This window comes from Lepidochelys kempii, chromosome 26 (assembly GCF_965140265.1).
Source record: "Lepidochelys kempii isolate rLepKem1 chromosome 26, rLepKem1.hap2, whole genome shotgun sequence".
NCBI classification, from domain to species: Eukaryota; Metazoa; Chordata; order Testudines; family Cheloniidae; genus Lepidochelys; species Lepidochelys kempii.
Window position 1 is genome coordinate 2,438,778 of NC_133281.1, and position 27,027 is coordinate 2,465,804.

Sequence of the window (27,027 nt, forward strand, 5' to 3'; positions counted from 1 at the left end):
GCGTCTGTTTTCAGTCTGAGCTTGTAAAGTGCTTTAGGAAGTTGGGTTTGGTGAGAGGTGAAATTAATATAACTACTGTATTCTGTAGTGTATCTTTCTTGCAAACAGTAACCCCAAAGCACTTCACAAAGTTATATGTACAAGACAGCAGGCAGTAAATGGTGTCTCTTTTTTAATGAATAACCCAGTGGTTTAAAGACATTTGATGGTGACATTTTCACATGAGCAGGGAGTTCAAACACAAGTTTAATGCTGATGATACTCTATTTAACATAAAAGATGCTTTAGATATTTCTCCCAGGCTACCTTCAGCTTCCCCAGGGAGTCTGTGGATTCTGCACAACTGTGGGCCTCCGAGTGAGCGTCAGGCAGAGCCCACTTCCAGAATTAATCAGGAGAAATAGAGATGAAAGCCTGTGTATCCCACTGGCGTAGGGAGCAGAGTGGAGAAGGTACTCACATACTACAGACCTCCAGGCTCACTTCTATTGCTATCTGGCTTAGCAGTAATCAGGAAAAACTTATCCCCAGGGTCTCAGCTGTCAGAGTTCAGGCATCTGGCCTTCTTTGGAATCCAAGCTCATCTCTTTCATTATAGAGGGAAACTCTCCAAGAAAAGAGAACTATATTTTATGAAGTGGATACAATTTAGCCTGAGTGTGCGTAGTGTCGGGCTTCCATGGGAATGTCTGCTCAGATCTCAGTTGGGGAAGGGAGCTGCAGTGGGTCAGAGAGTCTGTCCCCTCGCATCAGGGAGAGATAACTATGAGAGTGATCAGTGTGACAGAATGGCGATTTCCTGTAATGCCCTGGACAAACCTTATTGAATCCAGTTAAACCCGACTGAATTAAGTGTAACTATCTTAGGAGATCATTGCATTAAAATGCAAATGTTTATGTGTTGTTGTGGGATTGTCCGTAACTTATCTACGAGACATGACGAATGTAAACCTTGGGAAGTGTTAGGAGCTTCAAAGGACTCTTTTGAACAATGGGCCAAGACAAGAATGATCTGTTAGTTGAGTAGGTTTCCTAGGAAATACTTGGGAGGAGGGGAATGCAAATGCCTGTCTCTAAACCTGATCTTTGGAAGCTTGTCCTGGGCAGGGGACTTTTGCCTACAACTTACCGATTTCCAGGATCAAAAGGCCCAAATGGCATAAAAAAGTAACTCTCAGATTCATGGGGTGCTTGTTCTGAACGTGTGACCACAGACAAAACCCATGGTGGGATTTGAAGGACTGTTCACCAGCCAGAACCCTTGTTGGAGTTGGGGTGGTGTCAAGTATTAGCATGGGTGTAGCTTCTTTTATTGCTTGAATGTATTTTCTCTGAACTGCTTTTCCCTTGAAAATAAATTTGCTTGCTTAGAAAGAGCTGTGTGGTAACTCTACTTTGGCAATTACACTGTTTTCGCCTCAAGGACAGTGAAGTAAAGCAGGCCAGTCTGATTTTGCTGGGAAATTCACAGTGCAGGCAGGGAACTGTGCAGCCTGGAAATACCCTGGTCAGAAGAGGGATGCATGTCTCTGCCCAAGAGAGGAGATGGCTGGGGAGCTGGAAGCCTGGGGGTGGAGGAGGAATACAGATGTAGGTGCCCAGAATTGTGACCATCAAATCCTCCAATTAATACCTGCCTAAAGCAATCAAAACAGATCACAATAAAGGACAGATGCTGTGTTCTTTTCTAAATACAAGTGGCTCATTACTGAGGTTTACATCAAATTACATGATGGCTCAGATGAACTGGGAATAAATTTAGTAGAAGATTCTATAGTCTCTTTGGTGTCGTTGATCAGGAATTCAAACAGTTGTTAATGAATACCCCCTGAATTAAACAAGCGATGGAAAGGAGATGCATTGTAAGAAAATAGTTATTATAAAGGGGCAGTGTCCTCACAGAGGCCAACCTCTTCAGTGTTGAGGCCCTGATTATCCAGCAGCAGCTGAGGTGGAGCGGGCACTGTGTACGCATGCCTGATGTACGCCCAACTCACCAAGAAGAAAGGAAACAGGGAGGCCAAAAGAAACGCTTTAAAGACACCCTCAAGATCAACATCAAGAGATGTGGCATCGACACCACGCACTGGGAGACAGCAGCCCAGGATAGGGATAACTGGTGAAGACTTGTCAGAGAGGGAACGTCCACTTCTGAGGAAAATCGCCTTGCCCTGGTCGCAGAAAAATGCCAGAAAAGAAAGAAAAGACAATGGTCAAGCAGCAATCTTGGCCCTGCCCTGTCTTCCAGCACAACCTGCAATGTCTGCCAACAAGCCTGTGGCTCAAGGATCAGACTCCCTCAGTCACCAAAGGACCCATGAAAAATAAAACCTGTGAAAGAGATCATTCTCGACCTCGAGGGATCACTGACAATGACACTGGATAACACCCATCCTCCCAAAGAATCGTCGTACACAGGGATCCTTTCACCCACCGCTGAAATGTGGCCACCTCTTGGGTGGAACATGATAGCTGAATTGAACACTCTGACTCTTGCAAAAAGCGCTTGCGAATGAGATTAAACATCAATTGTACTTATTTTATCAGCTGGTATTGGACTGATGAGGGCTTTGAACAATGCCACCAAAGGTTACGATACTGTCTAGAAACAGGGGTTGTCTCTTAGCTGCACCTTCAACCTTTGACTTTCTACCTGGAGCTTGTTCAGCACTTCACTGTTTTTTCATAGACATCATAGAGAAGAAGTGCTTAACTTAGAATGACAGAGGTCTAGGGCTCAAGCAATCAGGTGCTGGGGCTCAAGCAATTTTTGCACTTTCAAAACTGACATGGCAAGCCCAGAGATGCTGGGGCTATGAACTGCCAAGCCCAAAGGTTCCAGGGCTACGAACTGCCAAGTCCAGAGATGCTGGGGCTCTGTCCTGGTGAGCCCTGGCACAAATTGAGCCCTGCAGAGAAGGGCCATTGAGATGTAAGCAAAAAGGGCCTTTGACATCTCTGGGCTGAGGGCTCCAGCCTGGAATTTTCTCCTCCTCCAGCTTCAAAGAAGTTACTGCTAATTGACAGTTGTGGCAGAAGAGAATCAAGCTCCATATCCTCATTGCGGTTACAGGAAGGAGCGGAGAGAGGCAGCAGCCAGTGGGGGGAGTGAGAGGGTTGGAAGCATGGATCTCCGTAAGTTCGGCACACAGATATGAGCATAGTTGGAATACAGAGCCCCAAAGGATCAGAGAGCAGTCTGAATTCTCTTCCTCTCTCTGACACACAAACCCCTCCTGGAATTAACACAGCTCCTGAGTGCCCTTCCGCCCTGACTTTCCTCTGCACCAGGTCAGTAGAGAATGCAATGGTTTTCTTTTATCTGCATTTACAGAGGGAATATTCAGCCCAAATGGAGAAGCAGATTTTTCTTTTTCTTTTAAATGTACTGTATGCATAACCCAACTAGTGAGCAAGAAATGTGCCTAACTGGTTGGAACGGTTCTGTAGATAGATGCTACTGCATTGTAGAAGTTACTTATTTCCTGAAAACTGGTGTCTCATTGTAAACATGCCCTTAGCGTGGACAGCTGAGATGGTATTATTTTGCTGTTTAGTATCATCTCAGAAGAAGCAAGGACTCCTATACAAAATAATGTAAAGGAGGATTTTACATTCATTGTGTTGCTGAGACAGCTAGTTTCTTTCTACAATTCACATTTGGAAGCTCATTTGGGAGCAGAATGGAAAGGTTTGAGGATATGGCTGTGATGTAAAATGCATTACTTTGCTAGGGTTTCACAGAAATAATACTTTGAAATTGCCTTTCATAATATTTTGTTTATTTTGAAAGCATCTTCCATATGAACAGTGTCTCAAAATGCTCCCTGTATGGAAAAGTTCCATACAGTTGAATAAGGATAAAACCAACGGGGCTCAATAGAAATTAATCTAAAAATCTAGATTTAACAGAGTCTGCTAAGCTTTCTATAGGTTTTTGGAGTCATCCTATAGAATTCTATGGCAGGGATAGAATTCTTTATTCAGTTCTGTAAGATGTTTCCTAAAGTCTATAGAAAGTGTGTGATTTTTGTTCTATTAAATTAGATAAGACTTCACCGTAGGAGTTTACAGAGTGAAATAATAGCTGACAAAGATGGAAATGAAGGGGTTCAGGAAAGGAGAAATGGGCTACTTTACTAAAAAGCTCACTAACCCTCTTCCATAGAAAAATGGGAGATTAGGTGCTAGAATAGTGTTTTTCAGGTCAGACTGAAAAATAATTTGAGCTGCAACTCCCAATGCTTTGTGGGAAAGCATATATTTTAAGAACATAATAAAACCCGCTGGCTGTGGAATGCACTTGTGTGTACTCATTGTGAATAACAGCAGGAATCCATTCATTATCTCATACTTATGGAGAATTGAAGGGTCTCTGGAAATGAGTTGTATACACTCCTGAGTGATGTACAGCAGAAGTTCTCATGGTATCAGCTTCGCGGGCATGAGTACTGTGTCCTTGTGGCTCTGCACTGGCCAACCAAAACCCCCTGACAGACAAGGATAAGAAGGGACATGAATGGTGGAGGTGACTTGGAGGGATTTGTATTCCAAGACTGAATCTATTCTGTGTCCACCGATTTCTGTCTTTCTTTCAAATCCTAAATTTGGGGCCTGGCCCTCTCTTCTTAGAATTGTCCCCTTTATCAGGGGAGGGCTATTTATCTGAATCCCTCCTCTTCTAAACCTCAGTTTTTCCATCTTCTTTCCCAGGAATCTGTAGAACAAACCACTTCCCAGACCTTCCAGACAAGCCAGGAAAATTAAACGGGGGAAAATATTCTGAGGAAGTTTGAGACAAAGAAATCAGATTATAAGGAGGCTAAAGGGACAGGACTTGAGGGGAACCAAATTGGCCTCAGTATGAAGGCTAGATGCAGCTGGAGCACAAACATGAAGTAAAATTTGATGTACCACAAGGACATTTCAATTCAATTCTCAAGGTGTGTCCCGTGAATTACAGAACAGAGAGGAGAATCAGTGGGTAGCACCTGAATAACTGTTCACACAGGTATACTCAAACATAAATGGAAACTCTCTGCAAAGCTGAGAGACTGAATCAGGTTAACAGGTCACATTTGACCTCTCATGGATTGTTTGCTGCTCCAACCAAAAGAGATGCCCACAGAAGGACTCAATCATAAATGGCACATACACGGGTTGCTAACTATATCCATGAACTGAAAATGAATGGAATCATGGTTATGACCCTGTAATTAACGTCACTAATGCTGACCCCCTTCTGCTCTTGTCTAAGCTTGCTTCTCAGTTGACTTTGACTCATGGAACCAATTGGGAATTGGGACAAGCTCCCAACCAATGACAGCATCAATGAGATCGTCCTCAAGAACAGCTCCAATTCCAGCTCTCAGTTTACGGGAGTCCAGTTGATCCAGTCCTTCAAGCCCCTCATCATCCCCTGCTACGCCCTGGTGGTGCTGATCGGCATCTTCGGCAACTACCTTCTCCTCTATGTCATCTGTAGGACCAAGAAGATGCACAATGTCACCAACTTCTTCATCGGGAACTTGGCTTTCTCAGACATGCTGATGTGTGCGACATGTGTTCCTTTTACCCTGGCCTACGCCTTCAACCCACAGGGCTGGATCTTCGGGAAGTTCTTGTGTTATTTCGTGTTCCTGATGCAGCCTATGACAGTCTATGTGTCTGTCTTCACCCTCACAGCGATTGCTGTAGACAGGTAACTAGTTCCTAGCCAGCCCTTTGGAAATGATGATTTTCCTTTTTTAAAAAATTTGGGTGAGGGAATTATTTAGTAATTTTTTGGCCTCAAAAGAGCAAAATCTTTTCAATATCACTAAGAAATCTTTCAGAGTAGCAGCCATGTTAGTCTGTATCTGCAAAAAGAAAAGGAGTACTTGTGGCACCTTAGAGACTAACAAATTTATTTGAGCATAAGCTTTGGTGAGCTACAGCTCACTTCATTGGATGCATGCAGTTGAAAATACAGTGGAGAGATTTATATACACAGAGAACATGAAACAATGGGTGTTACCATACGCACTGTAACAAGAGTGATCAGGTAAGGTGAGCTATTACCAGCAGGAGAGTGGGGGTGGTGGTGGGGAACTGTTTGTAGTGATAATCAAGGTGGACCCTTTCCAGCAGTTGACAAGAACGTCTGAGGAACAATGGGGGGGGGGTGGAAATAAACATGGGGAAATAGTTTTACTTTGTGTAATGACACATCCACTCCCAGTCTCTATTTAAGCCTAAGTTAATTGTATCCAGTTTGCAAATTAATTCCAATTCAGCAGTCTCTCATTGGAGTCTGTTTTTGAAGTTTTTTTGTTGAAGAATTGCCACTTTTAGGTCTGTAATCGAGTGACCAAAGAGATTGAAGTGTTCTCCGACTAGTTTTTGAATGTTATAATTCTTGATGTCTGATTTGTGTCCATTTATTCTTTTACATAGAGACTGTCCAGTTTGGCCAGTGTACATGGCAGAGGGGCATTGCTGGCACATGATGGTAGATGTGCAGGTAAACGAGCCTCTGATAGTGTGGCTGATGTGATTAGGCCCTATGATGGTGTCCCCTGAATAGATATGTGGATACAGTTGGTAACAGGCTTTGTTGCAAGGATAGGTTCCTGGGTTAGTGTTTTTGTTGTGTGGTTGCTGGTGAGTATTTGCTTCAGGTTGCGGGGCTGTCTGTAAGCAAGGACTGGCCTGTCTCCCAAGATCTATGAGATTGATGGGTCGTCCTTCAGGTATTTGGCTTTTTATTGTACTGGGGCATGTGACACTTCGCAGTTTTGTGTGATTCACTGTGAAAAAGGATTTTCAGCAAAATGAAATTCCAAGTGTAAAAAATGTCTAGGTTTTTGCATAGAAAAAGGATCACTTTGGAGATGAGGGGGAACTGAAATTTTAATAATTTCAGTAATTAATTATAAATCTTATTACTTTCCCTTACATCACATTTTGCCTCTTCAAATGCACAAATATTAATGTGACAACCCTCACAGCACCCTAATGAGGATAGGCATGATTTATTATCCCCATCTTACAGATCAGGGAAACTGAGGCACAGGGTGGTGAAGGGACTGATTGATTTTGTTTTATTAATGTATCTGAATGGTGTTTATCAAATGCGCCTATTGACACCTCTAGGATCTATCACTGACTTGTCTCTAAAGTGCCACAAGTACTCCTTTTCTTTTTGCGAATACAGACTAACACGGCTGTTACTCTGAAACGTGACTTGTGAGAGACTGTGGGCAAATCAGAGGATCAGACTTTCAGCAGAGCTCAGGAACAGATTTGCAAGCACTTAGCACCCACAGCTGGAGACAGATTTTTAAAAGAACCCTCAGCTCCCACTGCAACACTTAAGTCCAGGTACTAAGAGACATCAGCACTGGCATGTTGAGTAGAGCTGTTCCAGGACAGGAATTCTGCTTCAAGAAGGATTTTGAGATGTCTAAATCTTGGCTCTGTTTCAAATTGGAAGAAAACCTGCAAATTTCAGAATGCTCTAGGAAGGAAAATTCCAGGAAAAAAAAGTTTCAGAGCAATCAAAATGTTTGGTGCCAATTTTTACTTTATTATTTTGTGTTACAATATACAATATAATACAAATAAAAAGATATTCAAAGCAAAAAGTTGTTTCAAAAATGAAAAATGAAAATGGTTGTTTTTCATTGCTGGGATTCATTCCCCCTCCCGCCAAACCAAATTTTGGTGCATACAACATGGTTTTGAGTTTGAGACAACTGCATTTTGCAAGGCAGTTCCACTGAAGTTCTTCCAACCAGCAGTAGTTCTCAGATCTTTTGTAAGCCTGGCCACTTGCAGGTGTCTAAGTTGGAGCTGGGCTCTTCTAGAATCTGATTCTAAATTGTTTTGTATAATGGGAATAACTATCCAGGGTGAGAGGCTTAGTGTTTGCAAAGCATCTGGGCACCTGTGAATGAGAGGTGCTAGAGAAATTATTACAGACACAGCCGGGAGTTCCTGTGTCTCAGTCAGAATTAATATTAATTTCCCTCCCTCTTATTATTTCCCTCCATTTCCTTTGCAGCAGCTGTTTCCTACAGTTCTCGTGGTCAATTCTGCTCACTCACTGTTAACTTTCAGCCCCATCGGCTCAGCTTACCCCGCTGAGACCATTTAAAGGATCAATATATTCCTGTAGGCCCCCTCCTTGGCCTGACTCCAGGCTCTGGGGATCTAGGCTGGGAAGGGGGATTGATAGTTGTGTAACACCCGGGTAACCAATGGGGAGCAACTCCGTAGTAGCCCCTGAATTCTCCTGTGTTCCGGGGCTGTGTTCTCCCTGAGAGGGCTGCAAAAAGGAGCAGGATCCTTATGTTCTCCCTTCTGCCACACAGGTGTGGAAAGGAGGGACACACTCTTGCCCACAGGGATCTGGACCCGCACTGCGGCTTTCTTCGCCCACAAAATGGGATTAAAGGGTGCTCAGCACTGTGTAAAATCAAGCCCTTAGGGCCAGATTTTCAGCAGAGATCACCACCTGTTCAGGCACCTAACGGAAGTGGATACGTTTGCCATTGAAAGCTATGGGAGTTGCTGGGGGCGGAGCACTTTTGATAATCTGGCCCTTAATGTGTATAGGCCAAATTCACAGTCCCTTCTGCAGTTTTTACTCCAACAGAAGTTAATTGGAGGCCTACCTGAATAAGGACTGAGTAAGAACCTCAGGCTTCGGCCCTAGGTTGGGTCAGGTATTTTTTTGCTCTCTCATTGCTTGATCTTGAGAGGCATTCAGTAGCACAATCGAGCCCAGATGAGGCAAGCACCTGGAATTAGATTCCCATTGATCACTTTCTTCTAACCCAGCTCAATTTCTTGAGGCTTCTCTTCATTTTCAAGTGCTTTTCTTTTGGTGCCTGTCAATTACCTCACTTACAATCCATGCTGTCTGGAGTCCCCTTCAGGGCAAGATTAATAAACGTCAGCCATCCAGCTCTTCAGATGTTTTCTGCTCACCAAAGCAAATCAGCTCTCACTCCTGACAGTTCCCAGGCAGCCTTCCCAGACTGCAGGCTGGAGACCATACTCAGAGTCATGAGAATCTGCCACACCAAACACAGTGCTAGCAGTCATTCAGCATCAAATCTAGCATGAATGCACATCCATGCCACAAAAGACTGAACATTTTAACAACTCAGAGCATCATCTCCTGCAGACGACAGCTTCTCTTGCTCTGAATTCTAGCACAGAACCCTAGAAACTAGAGTTGCCAATAGCCTAGTCGGTCCAGCTTCCGCTGCACAGTACAGAATTGCTCCTTTTAGTAGTTAACTGTAGTAGGAGGGGCTTGGATTCAAGCCATAGGACTAAGACTTTAGAGATCTGGCTGCAGTTCTGGCTCTGCTGCAATTCTGTGTGTCACCTGAGTCAAGTCACTTTCTCTGCCTGTGCCTCAGTTTCCCCTCTGTAAAAGGAAGTACCAACACTTTGCTCCCCCAAAGGGGTGCCGTAAGACTCTGTTCATTAAGGTATGTGAGGTGCTCAGATTCTGTGGTGATGGGTGTCACAGGAAACCAATCAATATTTATACCACTGTAGATCTTGAGTAACTTCGCTGCCGTCGGGGGAGTGAGACTAGTGTAAGTGAAAGAGCCACCAGGCTTGGAGTGACAGACAGACTGACAGTGGAGTAGTGCCTGATGCCCGCACTGGAAAAGAACAGGTCGGTGCTGCTGCAGTGAAAAGACCAACTGGAGAGGGTATCGTAGGGTATGTCTACACTGCAAATAAAGGGCATGTTCTTAACTTGGCTTAGCTAACTCAGGGTAAAATAGTAGTGAAGACACTGCAACTCGAGTTAGCAGCACAGGTTCAACCCTGCAGGCTTTCACTCGAGCTGCTAACCTAAGGTAAAAGCCGAGCTGCCATGTCTTTACTGCTACTTCAGCTCAAATGAGCTAACCCAAGGTAAGAACACACCTTTTCTGCCATGTAGATCTACTCTTAAAGTGCGACTGTTAGGGCCAGAGCCTCAGCTGGTGTAATCCATGTCGCTCCAGTGAAATCAGTGGAGTTAGGTTGATTTGAAGATCTGGCCTGAGATTTTTACATTCATTGAATCATCTCCTGCATGTCTATTCAACTGTGTATACGCGCAGGAGGAGATGATACATATGTCCTCCACTTTGTGTCTTGGGCGGCGCTGACATTGTCTGCACCATGCAAACAGCAGTAATAACTGATCATACCAACAAGGAGATTAGAAAGCGGGCAGCAGGGCAAATGGAAATTAATCCTCCTTAGAGGGATGCAACAAAACTAGTCTCAGGAGCAAGAAAGGCAGTATCTCCATGCTTCCCAGCGATATGTTCATTCACTGTTTGCTAAGCAGCTCTTTGCAGAGAGGTCCAGTCCACCACCTGGCAAATATAGCCTCATTCAGGAGAGAGGCTCAGTCCTGACCCACTCCCCACACACCCCGCTCTGTCCTTGCACCTCACCGCTAGCTGCAGCACCCGCTGCTTTTCCAGCACTGGCTTTCTGCTGAGCAGAAAATACCAGTGGTGCAGAATATCTATATATAGGGTCTAGGATGAGAAAGAAACAGCCCGTTTTCCCTTGTGTCAGGACTTGGATTTGAACCATAGTCTTTTGCTCTTTTCTGTTGTCTTCGGTGTGGGTTATAGCAAGCTTCTGACTTGGCTGGGAGAAGAGCTTGTTATTGAGGGCACTGACATGAAGTCACTGCAGAGCCCACTACACATACATCAAACTCTGCATTAAAAGGTGTCTTTCCACTCAGTGCTGTTGCTTGGTGTAAAAGTGGGAAGTCTATGTGACTTTAAAACCAGTGCAGCTTATGGCATGATAGTGACCTGATCAAACATCTCTACTGTGCCAAGACATGACTTTGTAAATCCAGTAACAAGCTTCTTACTTTCTTGGAGCTGGTGCAAACACCAGGTATGACAGATTGATCCAATGACAGAGCCTAGATCACTGCAAATAGCAATTCCATTTCCTTTCCTCCTTCTGCACTTTGTAGTGAAGTCCTGTGGCTTTGGCACTCATCAGGGCTGGAGAGATGCCATGGCATGGTGAAGATTAAACTAGTGTCATCATGCCAGAAGGTTCCAAATTGTGATGCAAACACAACAGGAATATGCTACTCAATCTCCTTCTCTTTGTGTGAGGCATATTTGTGCCCCATGCTTCTTTCCGATAGGCAGAGATCATAAAATGTTCCCCATGCTTGCAACTTGTAGCCTGCTGTGTTGCAAAATAAGCTAATTTCACATCTCTTCACCTGACCAGGAGGGCTAAGCAGCCAGCATGGGACTGGAAATGTATGTGTGTTTAGTTTGGGAGTGAACTTCCTATTGCTCTTGTTCTGATTTCAGTGCCACTAAATAGTGATGTCCTTGACTGCTGGGTCTGTAAAGCACTAGGTATCATTTCTGCTCATTTCAGGTTATTAATACCTTCTCATACAAATCTGTGCTAGACAAATTGTTCTGACCCCCAAATGGCAGGCACGATCCCTTCCTAAATGGAGACAGACATGGGATCTGGTTTGGGGCTTGTTTTTTTGGGCTTTGGGTTTTTTAACATTGTGTTTCCATAGTGATGTCACTTTTGTAGGGAAGGCTGCAGTCCCAGTGGGGAATGGAAAGAAATAGGCAGATTCCAAAACTAAGCCGCAGATACAAGGAGCATCTTTAATACAAACATGACTCAGACGCTGGCAGAACAAAACAGGTGCAGTGGAGGCAAAGCAAATTAGACGAACAAAGGGAAGATTTAGGCTGGACGAGCAGGAAAGAACTTTCTGACAGATCTCTTAGGAGGTAGGATGACCTGCCAAGGGGTGTGTTGGAAATCTGATTATGTGAGACTTAAATATACTTGGTAACTGTGTTGTTTGGTCTGATCCTGCATTTTCTGATGGGGGGCTGGACTAGTTATGTCCCAGTAAGGCTTTCCCATCTTGAATTTCTGTCACTCTATTCTTTGCATTTAGGGCTGGGCTGTTCCTCCATGTTAAAGGAGAATCTAGATGAAAGGAGCTACAGCATTCACAATCCCCTTTATAACTGCACACTTAGGGCTACGTGTTCAAGGACCCCTACTTTTAACTGCTCCCTTTCCTTCCCTAAAGCAGGGATTCTGCGGTTCCTTGCAAGGTATAGAAGGCACCACTAGTTTGGAATGGAAAATGTCATTATTGAAAATACCCTGCCTGCCTCTGCCTGCCATCTTAGATGTTTCTCAAGTTCCCATCACCGTAAGTCTTCTTGGCTGCCTATTATTTATCAACATAAGGCCTGATTCACCACTCTCTTATACATGTTTCATGCCAGTGTAACTTCACTAACTCCAGATGAGTCATGTCAGGGTGAAGCTAATGGAGTGGAGTGGTGAATCAGGCTCCTATTGTTCAATCAAACCTGGCCTCTGTGTTAATTTTCCTCCATCCAGTCTTTGGAGTTTGTGCACCTTCCCAGGAATTACGAAACCGGTCAGTACCCTTAAATTCAAAGGGTTGGTTAGGAAATTATGGTGGATCAGAAGGATTTAGCTAAAACACTTAGCTGCCCTTTCCAAAGGGACTCTTTCAGATAGGATGAGATTCTCCTATGTGCAAAGCGGCAGCACAAAGTCTATTCACCACCCCAGACCCACATGAGTCCTAAAATAAGTAGGACTTAGGTGGTTCACCGGCTTTGCACTGGCTTTCTGCATGGCTGGGAGTTGAGGAATTTCACACCCTTACATCCCTAAAGAGATGTATACGTTCTGTGAGAAACTGGTCATATCACAGCCCAACAGCATCCAGAATGAAATGGCCTTAAAATATTTACTCTGTGAATGGGGCAAGTCACAGAACCTTCAAATTCTGTGTCAAAGCATCACCTTTGCCAATGCAATGGTCAGGTACTGTTCAGTTCACAGGTCCCATTTACACTAGAATTAAAGAATTCTCTTGCACCTCTGAGAAGGGAATCAGGGGTAAGGCTCTGATCCTGCAAAGACAGGCTTGTGCTTCATCTCAATGAGCTACTTGTGTGTAAAGTTAAGCGGGAACGCACATCTCTTATAAGCCTAGGTCTAGCCTGAGCTTAGTTCTGTATATGGCTATCCCGCTTGTTTGATGGCACAGATTGATCAGAATCCTGGTTTTGGGAAGATCATGTGACAGATGCAAGCTTGCTTTCCTGTCTAGACAAAATAAATGATAAATTATAAAAAATATTAAATATCCATCACATGTAGGTTTATTGTCAGAGAGATCAGTTCAATTGCTATGCAAACTTCTGCTGAGGGTTTGTTTAATTTCAGATGCTCCTTTCCAGTCCCTATTTTCCATTATAATCTTGAATGTTTTGTGCAATCTAGTAATAAAATACAAGTAAAGGGAAAAGAAGGTCATAATAAAAATACAAATAATTTGAATAATATCTAATTGGGGCATTTATTACTAGCTGGAATATAGGCTGGGACACAGCTAGATAATTTCAACTCTCTGGCCCTGACACAAGGCACCACATAACCATGTGCCGAAAGTTGAGTGTGGGCTTAAGTCTCATTGACGTCAGTAGGACTTCAGCACATGTTTAAAGTTCAGCACATGCTTAAGGGCTGTCCTGAATTGAGATGCTTTCCCGAAAGTGAATGTCGATCAGTTACATAGGTTCAAACATCCAGGAGAAGAGTGAGGTACGGATACGTACATAGACAGACAGTCGGGGGCGGGGGGGGAGCTGAGTGTGAGTTAGTGCTGAATGCAGAACACCCAGTATGTGAAAGGTGCTACATAAAACCAGTTTAGTCACTTAAAATGGCTAGCAGGAGGCTCAGCTCTTACAAGTCTTTGACCATAAGAAATAGCGAGGAAATGAAAACAATGCATCTAGTGAAGGAGGAGAAAAGAGATTAATTAGGTGATTTTTTTTCATTTTAATCTTTTAAAAAATGTTGCCTGGAGCTCCCAAGTATGATTCAGAGTCACTTTACACAAAGGGCTGCCTGGGTGGTTGATCAGGAGCATTCTGAGGGGCCGGGTATTTCTGGAGACGACTGAAGGCACCTACGGTTTAACACAAGGCCTCAGGATGGGGAAAAGAAAAGCCGCTATTATTTCGTTCTTCCACAATAAAAGCTGTTCCTAGGGGTTAATTCTGTTGCTTTGCTTCTGCTGGGATAATTACAGCTCTTAGGGACTTCAGGCTTTTCTGAACTGGAAGGGTGTCATTTCCTGCAGATTTGGCACCTCATGTCAGGCCTCTTTGCTTAATTTAATGCAATCGAAATGTAATGCTAATGAAATAAGAAAAAGCAGCCATTAAATGTTTGACTAACTGGAAAACGACAGCTTTGGAACTGAAGGGAAACCTCTTTTGTCGCTTTTGTGCTCAGCCCTGGAATTTGCTCGTGCTGCTGCTTGGCTGACGGCTGCTGATTCCCCGTGGTTCTGTGGAGTTTTATCGATTAAGGTCTACCAGACGCTTTAGGGACTGTAACGAGTGGCACATACTGCAGAAGGTAGAACTAGAACAGAGCAAGAGCCCGTTGAGTCTGATAGCTTGTCTCTGATGGTTGTCAGTGCTGGATGCGTCAGGAGATGTAGTTCTCCCCAACTGAGCAGTACTATATACATATATATATTATGGCAGGAAATGGCTTTATTACACCATCAAGTGATCAGTTTAGACCCTGAAACCTGGCTGATAGTCCTTGTAATTTTACCTTAGCTAGTGCAAGTACTGGCAGATGCTGTTCTTACCACACTCACTCTTTACCTCAGTTATATACTGAGATGGTGAGTTCCAAAGGTTAACTAGGGAATGCATTAAGTACTCTTGCCTTTCATCGGTGGAGAAACTTAATGCTTTTTAAAATGTATTTTAATTTTTAACCTTCTAGTTTCAGCAAGTGCCTGTTTGTTCTTGTATCTCGGGATGAGGTAAATAGGAGAAGCCACCTGGGCATCTCTGTACCTTTTGATACCTGTCTCCTGTACTGACTGGCCTTTCCTTTTCCTCTGTCATTTCTCTAACCCAGGTAATGTCGATGAAGCTGATCAAATATACAGTAGACATAACTTTGTGGGACAGTGCCCCAGGACTCATTAACAATGATGGGAGCTGTGCCTCTAAAATCATACACCGGAAGATGGTCCTCTATAGTAGTCACCAGCAGAGGATGAAATCTTTCCATCAGTGACTCCACAGTTCAGTAGGGGTAGCGTTCTTTGTTCTCTTACAGATGGACTCCCTGTGCATTAATTGTGGGTGACGCACCATCCTGTGCAGTGGAGCCGGCCCAAGGCCTAGGCACCATGTGGGGCCCACTTGAGCTGTATCCAGAGGATTTCAGAGATGCATAGCACTAGCTGTCTGCTTGGAGAGGGCTTTGCCCTCTGAGGGGAAACATCAACCCCATACTGACCCTGAAACACCTGGACCAGGGGCTTGGGTGCAAATTAAGAGCAGAGTTATAGCTTTCAAAGGTGGGACAGAGAGAGAGTGCAGTTAAAACAGCATCTCCACTGTTGTAAATACATGAACACAAGGACAGCAGCAGAACGTGTGCACGTTAATGTAAAATGGTCTCTAGCGGCTAATGTAGGTAACTACGTTACTCAGTATACATCACTGTGGATGAGTCACCCTCTGGGACCATGGCAGGGGGATGTGTGGCTGGTAGTGACCACTCTCTCCATGCAGTTGGTCACTGGAGCATTTGTTTACTGCTCCTGCTCCACCCTCCTCTACCCATGGACCCAAATGCTAGTTTCAACGTCTGCCAGGTTCAGAGCAAACAATAAGATCTTCAAAGAGCAATGTGAGCTCAGCTTGATTCCGCCCCCAGCTCAGTCAGGAGGACCCCTCATGACCCCTCAGGGTGAGCTGCTAAGTTCCTATACATCGCTGAGGCCTTATTTGGGTCTTGATACGTGCACACACGCCGGAAACATGCCATGACTGGTGAGATATATGAGCTATAGGGATAATGCCATTCAGGAGAAAGCGGCAGTGGGAGCTGTGACTCACCACGCTCATTCCCTCTCCCTCTCTTTCCAGGTACTATGCCACGGTGCACCCACTGAAGAAGCGCATCTCGGTCACCACCTGTGTGTATGTGGTGGGTGGAATCTGGTTGCTGTCCTGCACGTTGGTGGCCCCCGCCATCGCCCACACATATCATGTGGAGTTCCAGAAGGAAGGATTTGCCATCTGTGAGGAGTTCTGGATGGAGAAGGAGAAGGAGCGCCTGGCCTATGCCTACAGCACCCTGATCATCACCTACATCCTGCCCCTCTCAGCTGTCTCCCTCGCGTACATCTGCATCACAGTCAAGCTGAAGAACCGCGTGGTGCCCGGTCACCCAACGCAAAGCCAGGCAGAGTTTGACCGGGTGAGGAAGAGGAAGATCTTCCGCCTCATCGTGCTGGTGGTGGCTGCCTTTGGGATCTGCTGGCTCCCCATCCATGTCTTCAACATCATTCGTGACATAGACATCAATCTCATCAACAAGCACTACTTCCTGCTCATCCAGCTGCTCTGCCACTGGTTCGCCATGAGCTCCTCCTGCTGCAACCCCTTCCTCTACGCCTGGCTGCATGACCGCTTCCGCAGCGAGCTGAAGAAGATGTTCACCTTCAAGCAGAAAATCATCCCCACCAATAACTGCGTAGCCGTGAGCGTGATGCTCTGAAACCCGGAATCTGGGTTCTCTGCTTTCTGATGGTCTCGCATTTCTCTCACTCTTTGCATCCCAAACTGAGACACACAAGAATCAGCACACCCACCTCCTGAAATGCAGGCTCCTCGCAGGTGGAAGGCTGTGACTATTTACGAGTTTAACAGCAGCCAACCATATTGCACGAGAGTTCTGGGACGTGAAGTGAATGATGCTGTATTCCACCGCAATTGCAATGGGTGTTTGGGATTTTAAATTACAGAATTACAATATGCCCCAGCTCTTGCAAAAAGTGCCACCAGGTCTTTGATGTGTGCAAATCATGGGGTCCTCGGGTTTCTGCTCATCTGCTCCAGCACCGTCATGTCCTTTAGAACGTGATGAAGCTCAGTACTGGCTCAGAGGAAAGAGCACAGGGTATCTCACACATCTGCATGGTCCCCAGATGTCACCCATCCAAGAACTGAACTTTAAGAACCAGAGTGCTTTTTTACCCAAAGCACGATCAGCCTGGGGAACACACCATCATAAGGCATCTTTGAAGTACAGACTATAGCAGATTTCAGAATAAGGATACCCAGAACACTAGACAGGACCAAAATATCAAAGGGATATACACCGTCATGCGTAAGCCAAGCACTAACTGCAGAGGGTCAGGAAGACATTTTCCCAGGGGCACTGTACTACATAACTGTCCATTGTGGGGCTTTACACTTTCCTCAGAACCTTCTAGTATTGTCCACTGTGGCAGACAAGATTGTGAACTAGTTGGATCTCAGGTCTGGTCCGGTCTGGCACTTCCTATGTTTGTACAGCCTGCTTGCCATGTTGGATATGATACCATCACAGCACAAAGCAGCATGACTTCAGGGCAATAGCCTGGGGAAAAGTGGATTTGTGTCTAATGGTGATGGGAGGGTGGGTATATGTGAACAAATACTGCACCATATTCAGCCCTGCATATATTGGTGCACAACCCCCACCTCTCCTGATTAAGTTAAATAGGAATTGAACTGCTCCTCCATTCAGTCAGGGTGAAAGACTGACTTATTGTGCATAGTTTCCTCTTTCTTTCTTTCTTTCTTTCTTTCTTTCTTTCTTTCTTTCTTTCTTTCTTTCTTTCTTTCTTTCTTTCTTTCTTTCTTTCTTTCAACAGAAGAATGATTTGGTTGGCCATGGGAGGGGCTGCTTAAGTCAAACAGAAGCTTGGGACAGTGAAGTATATGCACGAGTGTTTGGGGTTGCAATGTAACTTTGTCAAAGCATTCCTGTGTCTAATACAAAACTCTTTCTTGCATATCTCAGAATGAGGTTTGTTGGCTGGAATCTGTAATACTACAATAAATATAAAGGAATAACTACTTCAAGATTCCTCTCTCAAACACTGAGCTTAGAGGCGATTTTCTTTTCCAAAGTGCAGAAGCTGCAGCCCTGATGCCTGCTGGGAACAGAACTGCAGTGAGTGAGATCCTAGTGATGTGTAACTGACATGATTCGAATGATTTCATCCCTCACCTGCTGTTCGCTGAGCAGATGTGTTTGATGCCTAATAAAGCAGGGCCAGAGACTTGAGATTCTTTTTTCTCATGACCACTCCTTCAAAGAGAGGGTTGTTTTCATCCAGACATCAGTGGATCTGGATATGGGGGACGATGTTTCCCAATGGCTATAGAACAGGACTAACAGTTAGGACTCCTGGGTTCTGTTCCCACCTTTGCTGCTGTGTGGCCTTGGCCTAGTCACTGAACCTCTCTGGGCCTCAGATGTGGCTAATAAGTCTGCCCTAGCTCACAGGAGGGTTACATTGGGGATATGAGTTTCCAGCTAAATGTCTATGCAATGAGTGAGGAAGGAGATGGTGTGTGTGTGTGTGTGTGTGAAAAGCCTCTTATGTAATCACTGTTCCATTTCTTTCTCACTCTTTCCCCCTCCTCTTCCTGTCCCTTTGGCCCAGGGCCCAGTGAGATTTAGCAGGTCCCTGACCCGGATTTCCCACCTGCCCACCTTCTCTCTGCTCCTAGCCACATTCAGAGGCCGGCCTGGAAAGGGTTTCACTACTTCACCGCATTGCCCCTCTCCAGCACTTAGTGCAGCTGTGGGATTTTGGGGCAGGGAGGTACATCGGTACCATGGGGATTTTGTGATTTTCTGGTGTGGCCTCTCTCCTTTCTGGAATCAGCTCTGATAATCCCCTCTGAAAAAGGGATGCAGCAGGCTGACGCTTATGTCACCCAGCCAAAGAGCACTGTCACCCAGCTACCTAACAGCTAATCACCTACCACCCATAAAAGACATACACTGGCCACAGAGAGCTCCCTGTTGAGGGACTCCACTTTAGCCCCTGCAATGCCAGGCCCAGTGGGCGCTCAGTAGCAGCACCCTGAGGTGCACTGCCCGGAGTGTCTTCTGTAGGGTTCCAAATGCGACCCTTTGTTGCCCCACTCTGTGTAACTTCAGGGGGAAGTCTGGGGAGATCAGTTGCAGATTTCTACAGTTGTGATGTGACAAAGGCAAGCCGATGTGGTGGCTGTGCTGTATGCATCTATTTTGATTGGATAAAAACATATGCAGAGTTGATGTGGCCCATAGGACCCTGACAAGATGCCACCATGGATCTCAGTGTCAGTCACGATTTGGGCAGACCAAATTCCTTCAGGCTTGTGCCAGCCTGTAGGATACTGGCAAGGATGCAGCAGAATTAGGGTGCCCAGACAGCAAATGTGAAAAATTGGGACAGGGGTGGAGGGTAATAGGAGCCGATATAAGAAAAAGACCCAAAAATTGGGACTGTCCCTGTAAAATCAAGACATCTGGTCACCCTAAGCAGAATCCATGTGTTTCTCACATATTTCATTTCCCATTTATGAAGAGGAGGAGGAAGCAGAAGAAAGAGGAGGGAGGGAGGAAAAGAAAGCCAAAGAAATTCTAAGTCTGAGCAGCAGAGAATGGAGAAGAGCCGAGTTCTTTGTGGAGAATTCAGTGCGGCTCTTTATTTGGCAAAGAATTGTTTAAAAATGCATCAATGAATCATTTTGCTTGAAAATGTCAGAGTAACTTCTAAAAGCCAGTCATTCCCCTTGGGATGTATTTTAAACAGTCTCGACGGGGGAGAAGGGAATTTATTCTTAAAAGGGAACAAGTGCCAGAGGAACCGCAGCCTCGGAAAAGAGGAATGTGCCTCTTTTATCAGGAAGCAGGAAATGCTGGAGCCCATCTCCAGAGCTTAGCAGGAGAGGGTCCCACTCAGCTCTCCCTAGGCCCCATCCTATGAGGTGCTGCTGGCCTCTTGAGTGGTGCTGAGCACCTTCAGCTCCCACTTACATCAAGCGAGGGTGCTCAGCACCTCTCACGAGGGGCTTGCCACCTGGCAGAATCTGGCCCACTTTCTCCCTTTCTTCTCCAAATCTTTGCAGAAAACAGGATGGGGAGGAGGAGAATCTGACAGAGCATCAAAGCAATCACTCCCTCTTGAAACTCATTTTGTTGCTTAATAAATTCCAGTGATAGATAGGGAGCCGCCATGGGCTTTCTTAGTTCCTGAGCTCGAAAGTGACTGACATAGTTGCAGGAGGGAAAAGAGCTTCCTCCCCCCAGTGCCACAGCAACCCCATGCTCCGCCTGTTTCCCTCAACAAGGGGCACATGGGCATTTCTGCTCCCCATCCCTCTGCCCTCACTGACCATCACAGATTTTCTTGTGCATGTTCAGTTTTTCTTCTCTGGTCCCTACACGAATGTATAGCTAAAACCCCTGTGTATGTCCTTATCTCAATGATCTCTTGTAAACACTGCTCTGATTGCCTGGTAGAGGAGTTTAACTCATGACTCGTTATCAGAGGGGCAGCTGTGTTAGTCTGTATTCACAAAAACAACGAGGAGTCATCTCCATTCATCTGAAGAAGCGAGATTTTTACTCACAAAAGCTTATGCCCAAATAAATCTGTTAGTCTTTAAGGTGCCACCGGACTCCTCGTTGTTTTCATGACTCATTCAGACTCAGTGGGCACACAAAGTGGATTTCCTTCCGAAGGTACCAGCACTTCCTGAGCTGCGGTTTGATTTTGGAGAGCTCTCTCTTTGCCCCCTCATTGCACAGCCTGTCACGCTGGGGTGCCTGTTTGGTGGGGTTTTGAATACCTTTCACTCCCCAGTGAGAGCATTAGCAATCTAGGCAGGAGGGTGGCTGGGCTGCTCAGTGCTGAAAGCATGCTGGGCAAAATCGGGGCAGCTGCAGCTCTCTCTCTCTCTCCCAGAAAAATCTAGGCAGCCAGTGCTGGGGAGCCCGGGGATAAAAAAGGCCCTTTGCTGTGCGTCACATATTGCCTTCCGGAGCCTTTCTCCATATTGCAGCTTCTCTATTTCAGCAGCTCTTAAAGCACCCCTGGGTTTTCCACATGAAGTACTATAAAGCGGAGGTCTTATTCACACCTGTGTTGAAGCATATTACCTCGTTACTGCCAACCTCAACAGCAACTAAATCGCCGCCCAGCCTGGAGGGACTGCTCACATACCGTACTAGTATTTCACCTGTGGCTCCATCACTAGGTTATTGTTGTGCTCTGCTAGAACCATTGCCCAGAAATCCACTTGCTTTTTTTCCTCCCACTGTTAAGCTTTGTTTACTGCAGGGTTTAGAGCTTTATCCTGCATCAAATCTCTCCAGATCCTGCTGCAGCTCCGTGTTTGGAATGCATGAACATCTCTCTTTGCACCTAAGATGGTGTCTCTAGTGGGTAGGCCATTTGGACCTGTGAGGCCCCTCCTCATTTGTACTGACCACTGCTTTCCTTACTTTCGCATCAATTGCCTTGTGCATTTCATGTTCCAGCTAACTATGCACTGTATAAAGCAAACAATATCAGGCCTACTGATCCCTGCAGCTCTTCCAAATTTCCCTCAATCCTTCCTCAGGTGCATAGGAGATGAAATTTACTCCTGTCCAGAAGGCCCATCATGAGGCCTATACACCACTTAAACCTGTGAAAATGGTGCATAAACCTTGAACTGGCCCTTTGCATTGGGTGAATTTCACTCAGAAAGTCTCTTGAAAGCCCGTTAATTAGGCACTCACACCCCTAAATCCTACTCTCCCACCTGGGACATCAGCCTTTGTGCTGCTGTACTCTGCTCCTTTTCTAAATCCCAAGGAGACCGTGAGGGTTTCTTTGCCATTCTGTTTGTTACTTTGAATATGAAATCTGATCATTCATGATCTGAAGGAGAACATAAACTTCCTGCATGGTGGGAAAATTCACATACGTTGTCAAATTGAAAGAAGTTGCAAATGCTGGTAAAGACACAAAAATAATCCAAAAGGTCCCAGAGAGTTTGAAAATATGGGCACACAATGACAAAGTGAGATTCAGCTTGTAAACTGTATGCTAATGTATCTGGGAAGAAATATCTATAACCAAAGACAAGGCGGAGGAGGGGGATTCCACACCCGATCTGTGCATGCAGGGGACCGCCCCTAAAAACTCAGAGTCGACAGGGGCTATACATCTACCTAGAGAGACAGACAGACCATGTGCACATGGATTTCTCCCCCTCACACAGAAAGAGGAGCTGCCTGATCCCCTCAACTCCCTCCAGATACTCCATGGTTCCCGGGTAAGTAAGGAGGAGGTGTGGGCAGGTATGGGTGCTCAAGGCCAGGAGGCATTCACATCATCCCTGCCCGCCCTGTGGATCTTACCCAGACAAGATACTATAGCCTAGGGCTGTATTGTCTTTTCCATGGAATATTGCCTGTATTGTTCCCGGTATGCACGGTGTGGTATAGCAGACACGGAAGATACCCCTGGAAGTTAAAGTCTGATTGATTCATCCTTTTATCAAAAGTGGGACGGGGAGCAGCACAAGTGTTGTAGTTTCCTGGATCCTCGTTAAGACCTTCCCTTTCTTATCATTGTTATAATTTATATTATGGTAGCACCGATAGGCCCCAACCAATAGTGCTGGGTACTGAATAGACACATAGTAAGAGACAGTCCCTGCCCCAAAGAGCTTACAGGCTAAAAAGTCAAGATAATGTGGGAGAGAAAGGAAGGATTATTATCCGCATATTACAGATGAGGAACTGAGGCCCAGAGAGAGCAATTCACATGTCCAGGGTCACACAGGGAGTCTGTGGCAGAGCCAGGAACTGATGTCCTGAGTCCCAATCCAGTTCCTCAACCACAGAATTATCTTTCCTTCCTCACTAATATTGGTGTTAAATTAACCTGCTTCACCCCACAGCACATGGTTCCTTAAACCCTTGCACATTCTGGGACAGAGCTCCTCATTTTCTAGAGAGTTCTTCAGACTTTCTGATTTCCTGATCAGAGACTCTGGCTTGATGCTGCTCATCTTCATACCTTCTCCTGCTCTCAGGCTTCAATGGTGTCTGCTTGCCTCTTGGGCCACTAACTCCTCCTGGGCTGTCTCTTGCCCTGATCCAGCACCCATGATAATAAATGGAAAATTCCTATTGACTCCTATGGGGGTTGATGGGATCCAGTGTGCTGAGGAAAGCCTTATATCTTATTGCAGCCTAAGGAGAAATCTCCTGTTCCTTCATCAGCTTTTCTTGTCTTTAACACTTTCCTACCCTGCAGTCTTTCATGTCCTCCTCTGCCCTGCTTGGTCCAGCTGTTTTATACTTGGTTGCCTGCACATGGCTCTTCTTTAGCATTGTGCTTCTTGGTACAACATCACAGGCCTCATTTTTACAGCCTCTGCTATATGCATTACTACGTTACGTGTCCTGCAGTTGGCTGCTCATTCTTCCTCATTGTACATTTCCTCAGTCTGTCTTTGCCTGCATTTGTCATTCAGTCTTCCAATATTTATTCTGCTGAAATTCAGTGCATTTTCACTTTCATCCTTTGAGATCCCATTACTATATCACATTACTACAAAATTAACCAGATTACAGCCACTGAGCAAGGAGCAGCCCTGTCAAAAGGAAAAGACCTCTGCTGCCAATGATTTGTACATCTGTTTCCTCCAATTAGCTGATTACTGAACATCTGGAATTTATTGAAGTACACAGGTACAGAATTGGCTGCTACAACCCAGAAAGAGAGGGCAAAAAGGAAGGATACAAGAAAAGGCTTGTTATTTTTTCATTTACCTCATGCCAGTTCCTAAAGCAAAAAAATAAGCAATCAAACAAAAAACAACAGCAAACAAAAAAAATCAAATTCTAATAGTTCCGACATTTTTTAACAAAGGAGTTAATATGAACCACATATGGCAGAACGGGGTGCTGTTCTGAAGCCAAAGCCTGAGCAATTTAACTTTGTGGAGCCCTCTGTAGTGTGGGACCCCGGGCAATTGCCCTGCTTGCTATCCCCTATCACCAGCCCTGGCTTTTATATGCAGAAAAACAATTGTTGTGGCACAGGTGGGCCGTGGAGATTTTATAGCATATGTGCGTGCGTGTGTGTGTGTGTGGGGGGGAAGCTCAGAAAGAAAAAGCTTGAGAACCCCTGCTCTAGATAATGGTGTCTAATTGCAGTCGGTCAGCACTCTGAGAGCCCTCAAGCATGGCACTGTATATTGCAAGTGTTTGCAGCAACTCCGAAGAAAACACACACAGCTTATTCCCCATGGCAGCCCCTCCAACAACATGGAGACAATTTGTCATTAATACACTAGGACAATGGCATATGTGGGGCCAGATTATTGCACAGTTCCCACTTAGGCCCTTAAATAGAATCATATTTCCCAAAGTTCTCATCACTCAGCTCCTCCAATTGGAACACTGAGAGGCAGCTTTTCTAAAGGGATCAGCTCATTGGTGTACGTGTACATATGTGTGTGCTGGGGTGTATACACACACACACACACACACACGGTTTACATGCTGATGTGGTACAAAGGATTCATCAGTGTGAGTTTGGATGGAGTGCATAACTCACAACTCCAAGAAGGGAAGCCTTGAATGAATTGAGCAGCTTGTCCCAAATCTTCATCCCACTATCAGATATGGCACATGTGTAGGGCCCTACCAAATTCATGGCCATGAAAAACATGTCACGGACCGTGAAATCTGGTCTCCCCCTGTGAAATCTGGTGTTGTGTGCTTTTACTCTATACTATACAGATTTCACAGGGGAGACCAGCATTTCTCAAATTGGGGGTCCTGACCCAAAAGGGAGTTGCAGGGGGGGTCACCAGGTTATTTTAAGGGGGTCACAGTATTGCTACCCTTACTTTTGTGCTGCCTTCTGAGCTGGGAGGCTGGAGATTGGCGGCTGTTGGCTGGGCACCCAGCTCTGAAGGCAGCACCCCGCCAGCAGCAGGGCAGAAGTAAGGGTGGTGACAGCACACCATTCCACCCATACTTCTGCACTGCTGGCTTCAGAGCTGGGCAGCCGGAGAGCGGTGGCTGCTGACTGAGGGCCCAGCTCTGAAGGCAGCAGTGCAGAAGGATGCCAACACCTTACTGCCATCCTTACTTCTGTGCTGCTGCTGGGGTTAGAGTGTTTAACTTAAGTAGTTAAGACATATTTTAAGGCATCATTCAAGGCGAAGTGGCTCATTCCTCCAGTCACAGGGAGGAAAGGAAGGGGTGGGTGGGAGTGGGGAGGAGAATAGTGTTGTTAGTGGGTTATAGATGGTTGTAATAAGCATAAATCCAGTGTCACTATTCAGTCCATGATTTTTAGTATCTACTAAAGTTATGAATTTAAGCTCCCAGGTTCATCTTTTGAAAGTGTCGTATAGATTTCCTTTGAGATGAGGACTGATAGGTCAGATATAGAGTGATCGCTTTCCTGTTGAGTTCATTCGCTAGTGTGGTGATTGTATGGTTTCACCCACATAGTCACTCTTGGGGCATTTAGTCTCTCCAATGAGACAACACCTGCCTATAGCCTCCTCGGGCCATGAGATAAAGGACTTTAAAACTGACTTTTTTATGTATAAAGCACCTGTCATGGGCCCAAGAGTAACTCTTTTCCTCTGGGCTTTTGGGCTGGTATAAATATGGGGAGAAATCCCACATCTGGGGAGAAAAGGAGCAGCCATTTCTCCAGTAGGTTGACTTTGTTTGTTTTTTAAATAGCGGCTGTTTGATGCTGCTCGGGTGTTTGGAATGTTGGAATGAGTCAGGAGATTAGGGGGCAGAAGGCAGTGAGGCTGTCAAAGGTGTGATAAATTCAGGTTACATAGCTGTGCAATTTATCATCTGGCACAGCACGTGGTTGCTGCCTTCACATATGTGACTGTCTATTGTCAATTGTATATTGTGCGTCATTACACATTGGCCACCTAATATAAACTATATAAGTAGCAAGGGTCTAATCGCATTTGCTATAGCTAAGGTTGTAAAACACTTGCTACCATAACCCCATATTCATTTGATTATAAAGTGCTACAGCATTCAGCATTAAGCTGACCCCTTCCGTACTTGGTCTCAGCTATGATGGTAAATTTAATTTTTTTCCAAATGTGTGTTTATGATTTCAGTTCTGCATTCTATTTATGTCTGGTGTCACATGGAAAACACGACACTTGACTCATGGGTCACAGGCCTATTTGCATTAGGAGTGGCTCCTCGCATTCCTCTCTAACTGGTCACACAGGTCCCCAAAGGAAAATTATTGGAAGGCCTAATGATTTGGATGGCAATGTAAACACAAGCATTGAGGATAGAAGTTCCAGGATAAGGGAAGGAGAATCTCCAGGAAGTGTTAACATGAGTAATTAAGGGTGAGCTGCAACTAGACTGAGCTGTTTATTTTTGTGATGTATCAAGAATTCCTGAATTGCCTTTTCCCCTCAAAAAGCTGTTTTTTACAGAGGAATGTGGGTCATATCTATCCTGAAGGCCCCGATGGAGACTCAATGAAATGGTGATATCACAAGAGTCATGAGAGCAGCTGAAGCTTTGTCTATATTAGGGAAATGTTCTAAACATTTACTCCTGAATTGGCGTTAGCAACATCAGGAGCCTTAGTAAAGGTAGGTTTCAGAGTAGCAGCTGTGTTAGTCTGTATTTGCAAAAAGAAAAGGAGGACTTGTGGCACCTTAGAGACTAACCCATTTATTGGAGCATAAGCTTTCATGCGCTACAGCATCCGATGCATCCGATGAAGTGAGCTGTAGCTCAGGAAAGCTTATGCTCCAATAAATGGGTTAGTCTCTAAGGTGGCACAAGTCCTCCTGTTCTTTTTTAGTAAAGGTAAAGTTCCTGTTTTTAATACTCTATTAATCTTCTCAGTGCAAGTCTCAGCGCACTCTATCTGTGAGCATGTGCAAGGAGTGACTACAGAGGGTTCTTATTGGGGAACTGATGTTAAGGAAACTGGTGAGATCATTGTGTACTCACTTGTGTAAATGAGTAACCTGTCTGATCCATTCCTCACATAAAAAGCAC

The 27,027-nt window shown here is 45.1% G+C and overlaps 1 protein-coding gene across 1 annotated transcript; it reads left to right on the plus strand.

The window, feature by feature from the left end:
- The first annotated feature begins 3,189 nt into the window (after positions 1 to 3,189).
- LOC140903595 (prolactin-releasing peptide receptor-like) lies at positions 3,190 to 18,006 on the plus strand. Its single transcript, XM_073325120.1, has 3 exons — positions 3,190 to 3,291; positions 5,258 to 5,701; positions 16,041 to 18,006. The coding sequence occupies exons 2-3, from the start codon at positions 5,283 to 5,285 to the stop codon at positions 16,672 to 16,674; spliced, it is 1,053 nt and encodes a 350-aa protein (XP_073181221.1). The 5' UTR covers positions 3,190 to 3,291; positions 5,258 to 5,282; the 3' UTR covers positions 16,675 to 18,006.
- The last annotated feature ends 9,021 nt before the right edge of the window (positions 18,007 to 27,027 follow it).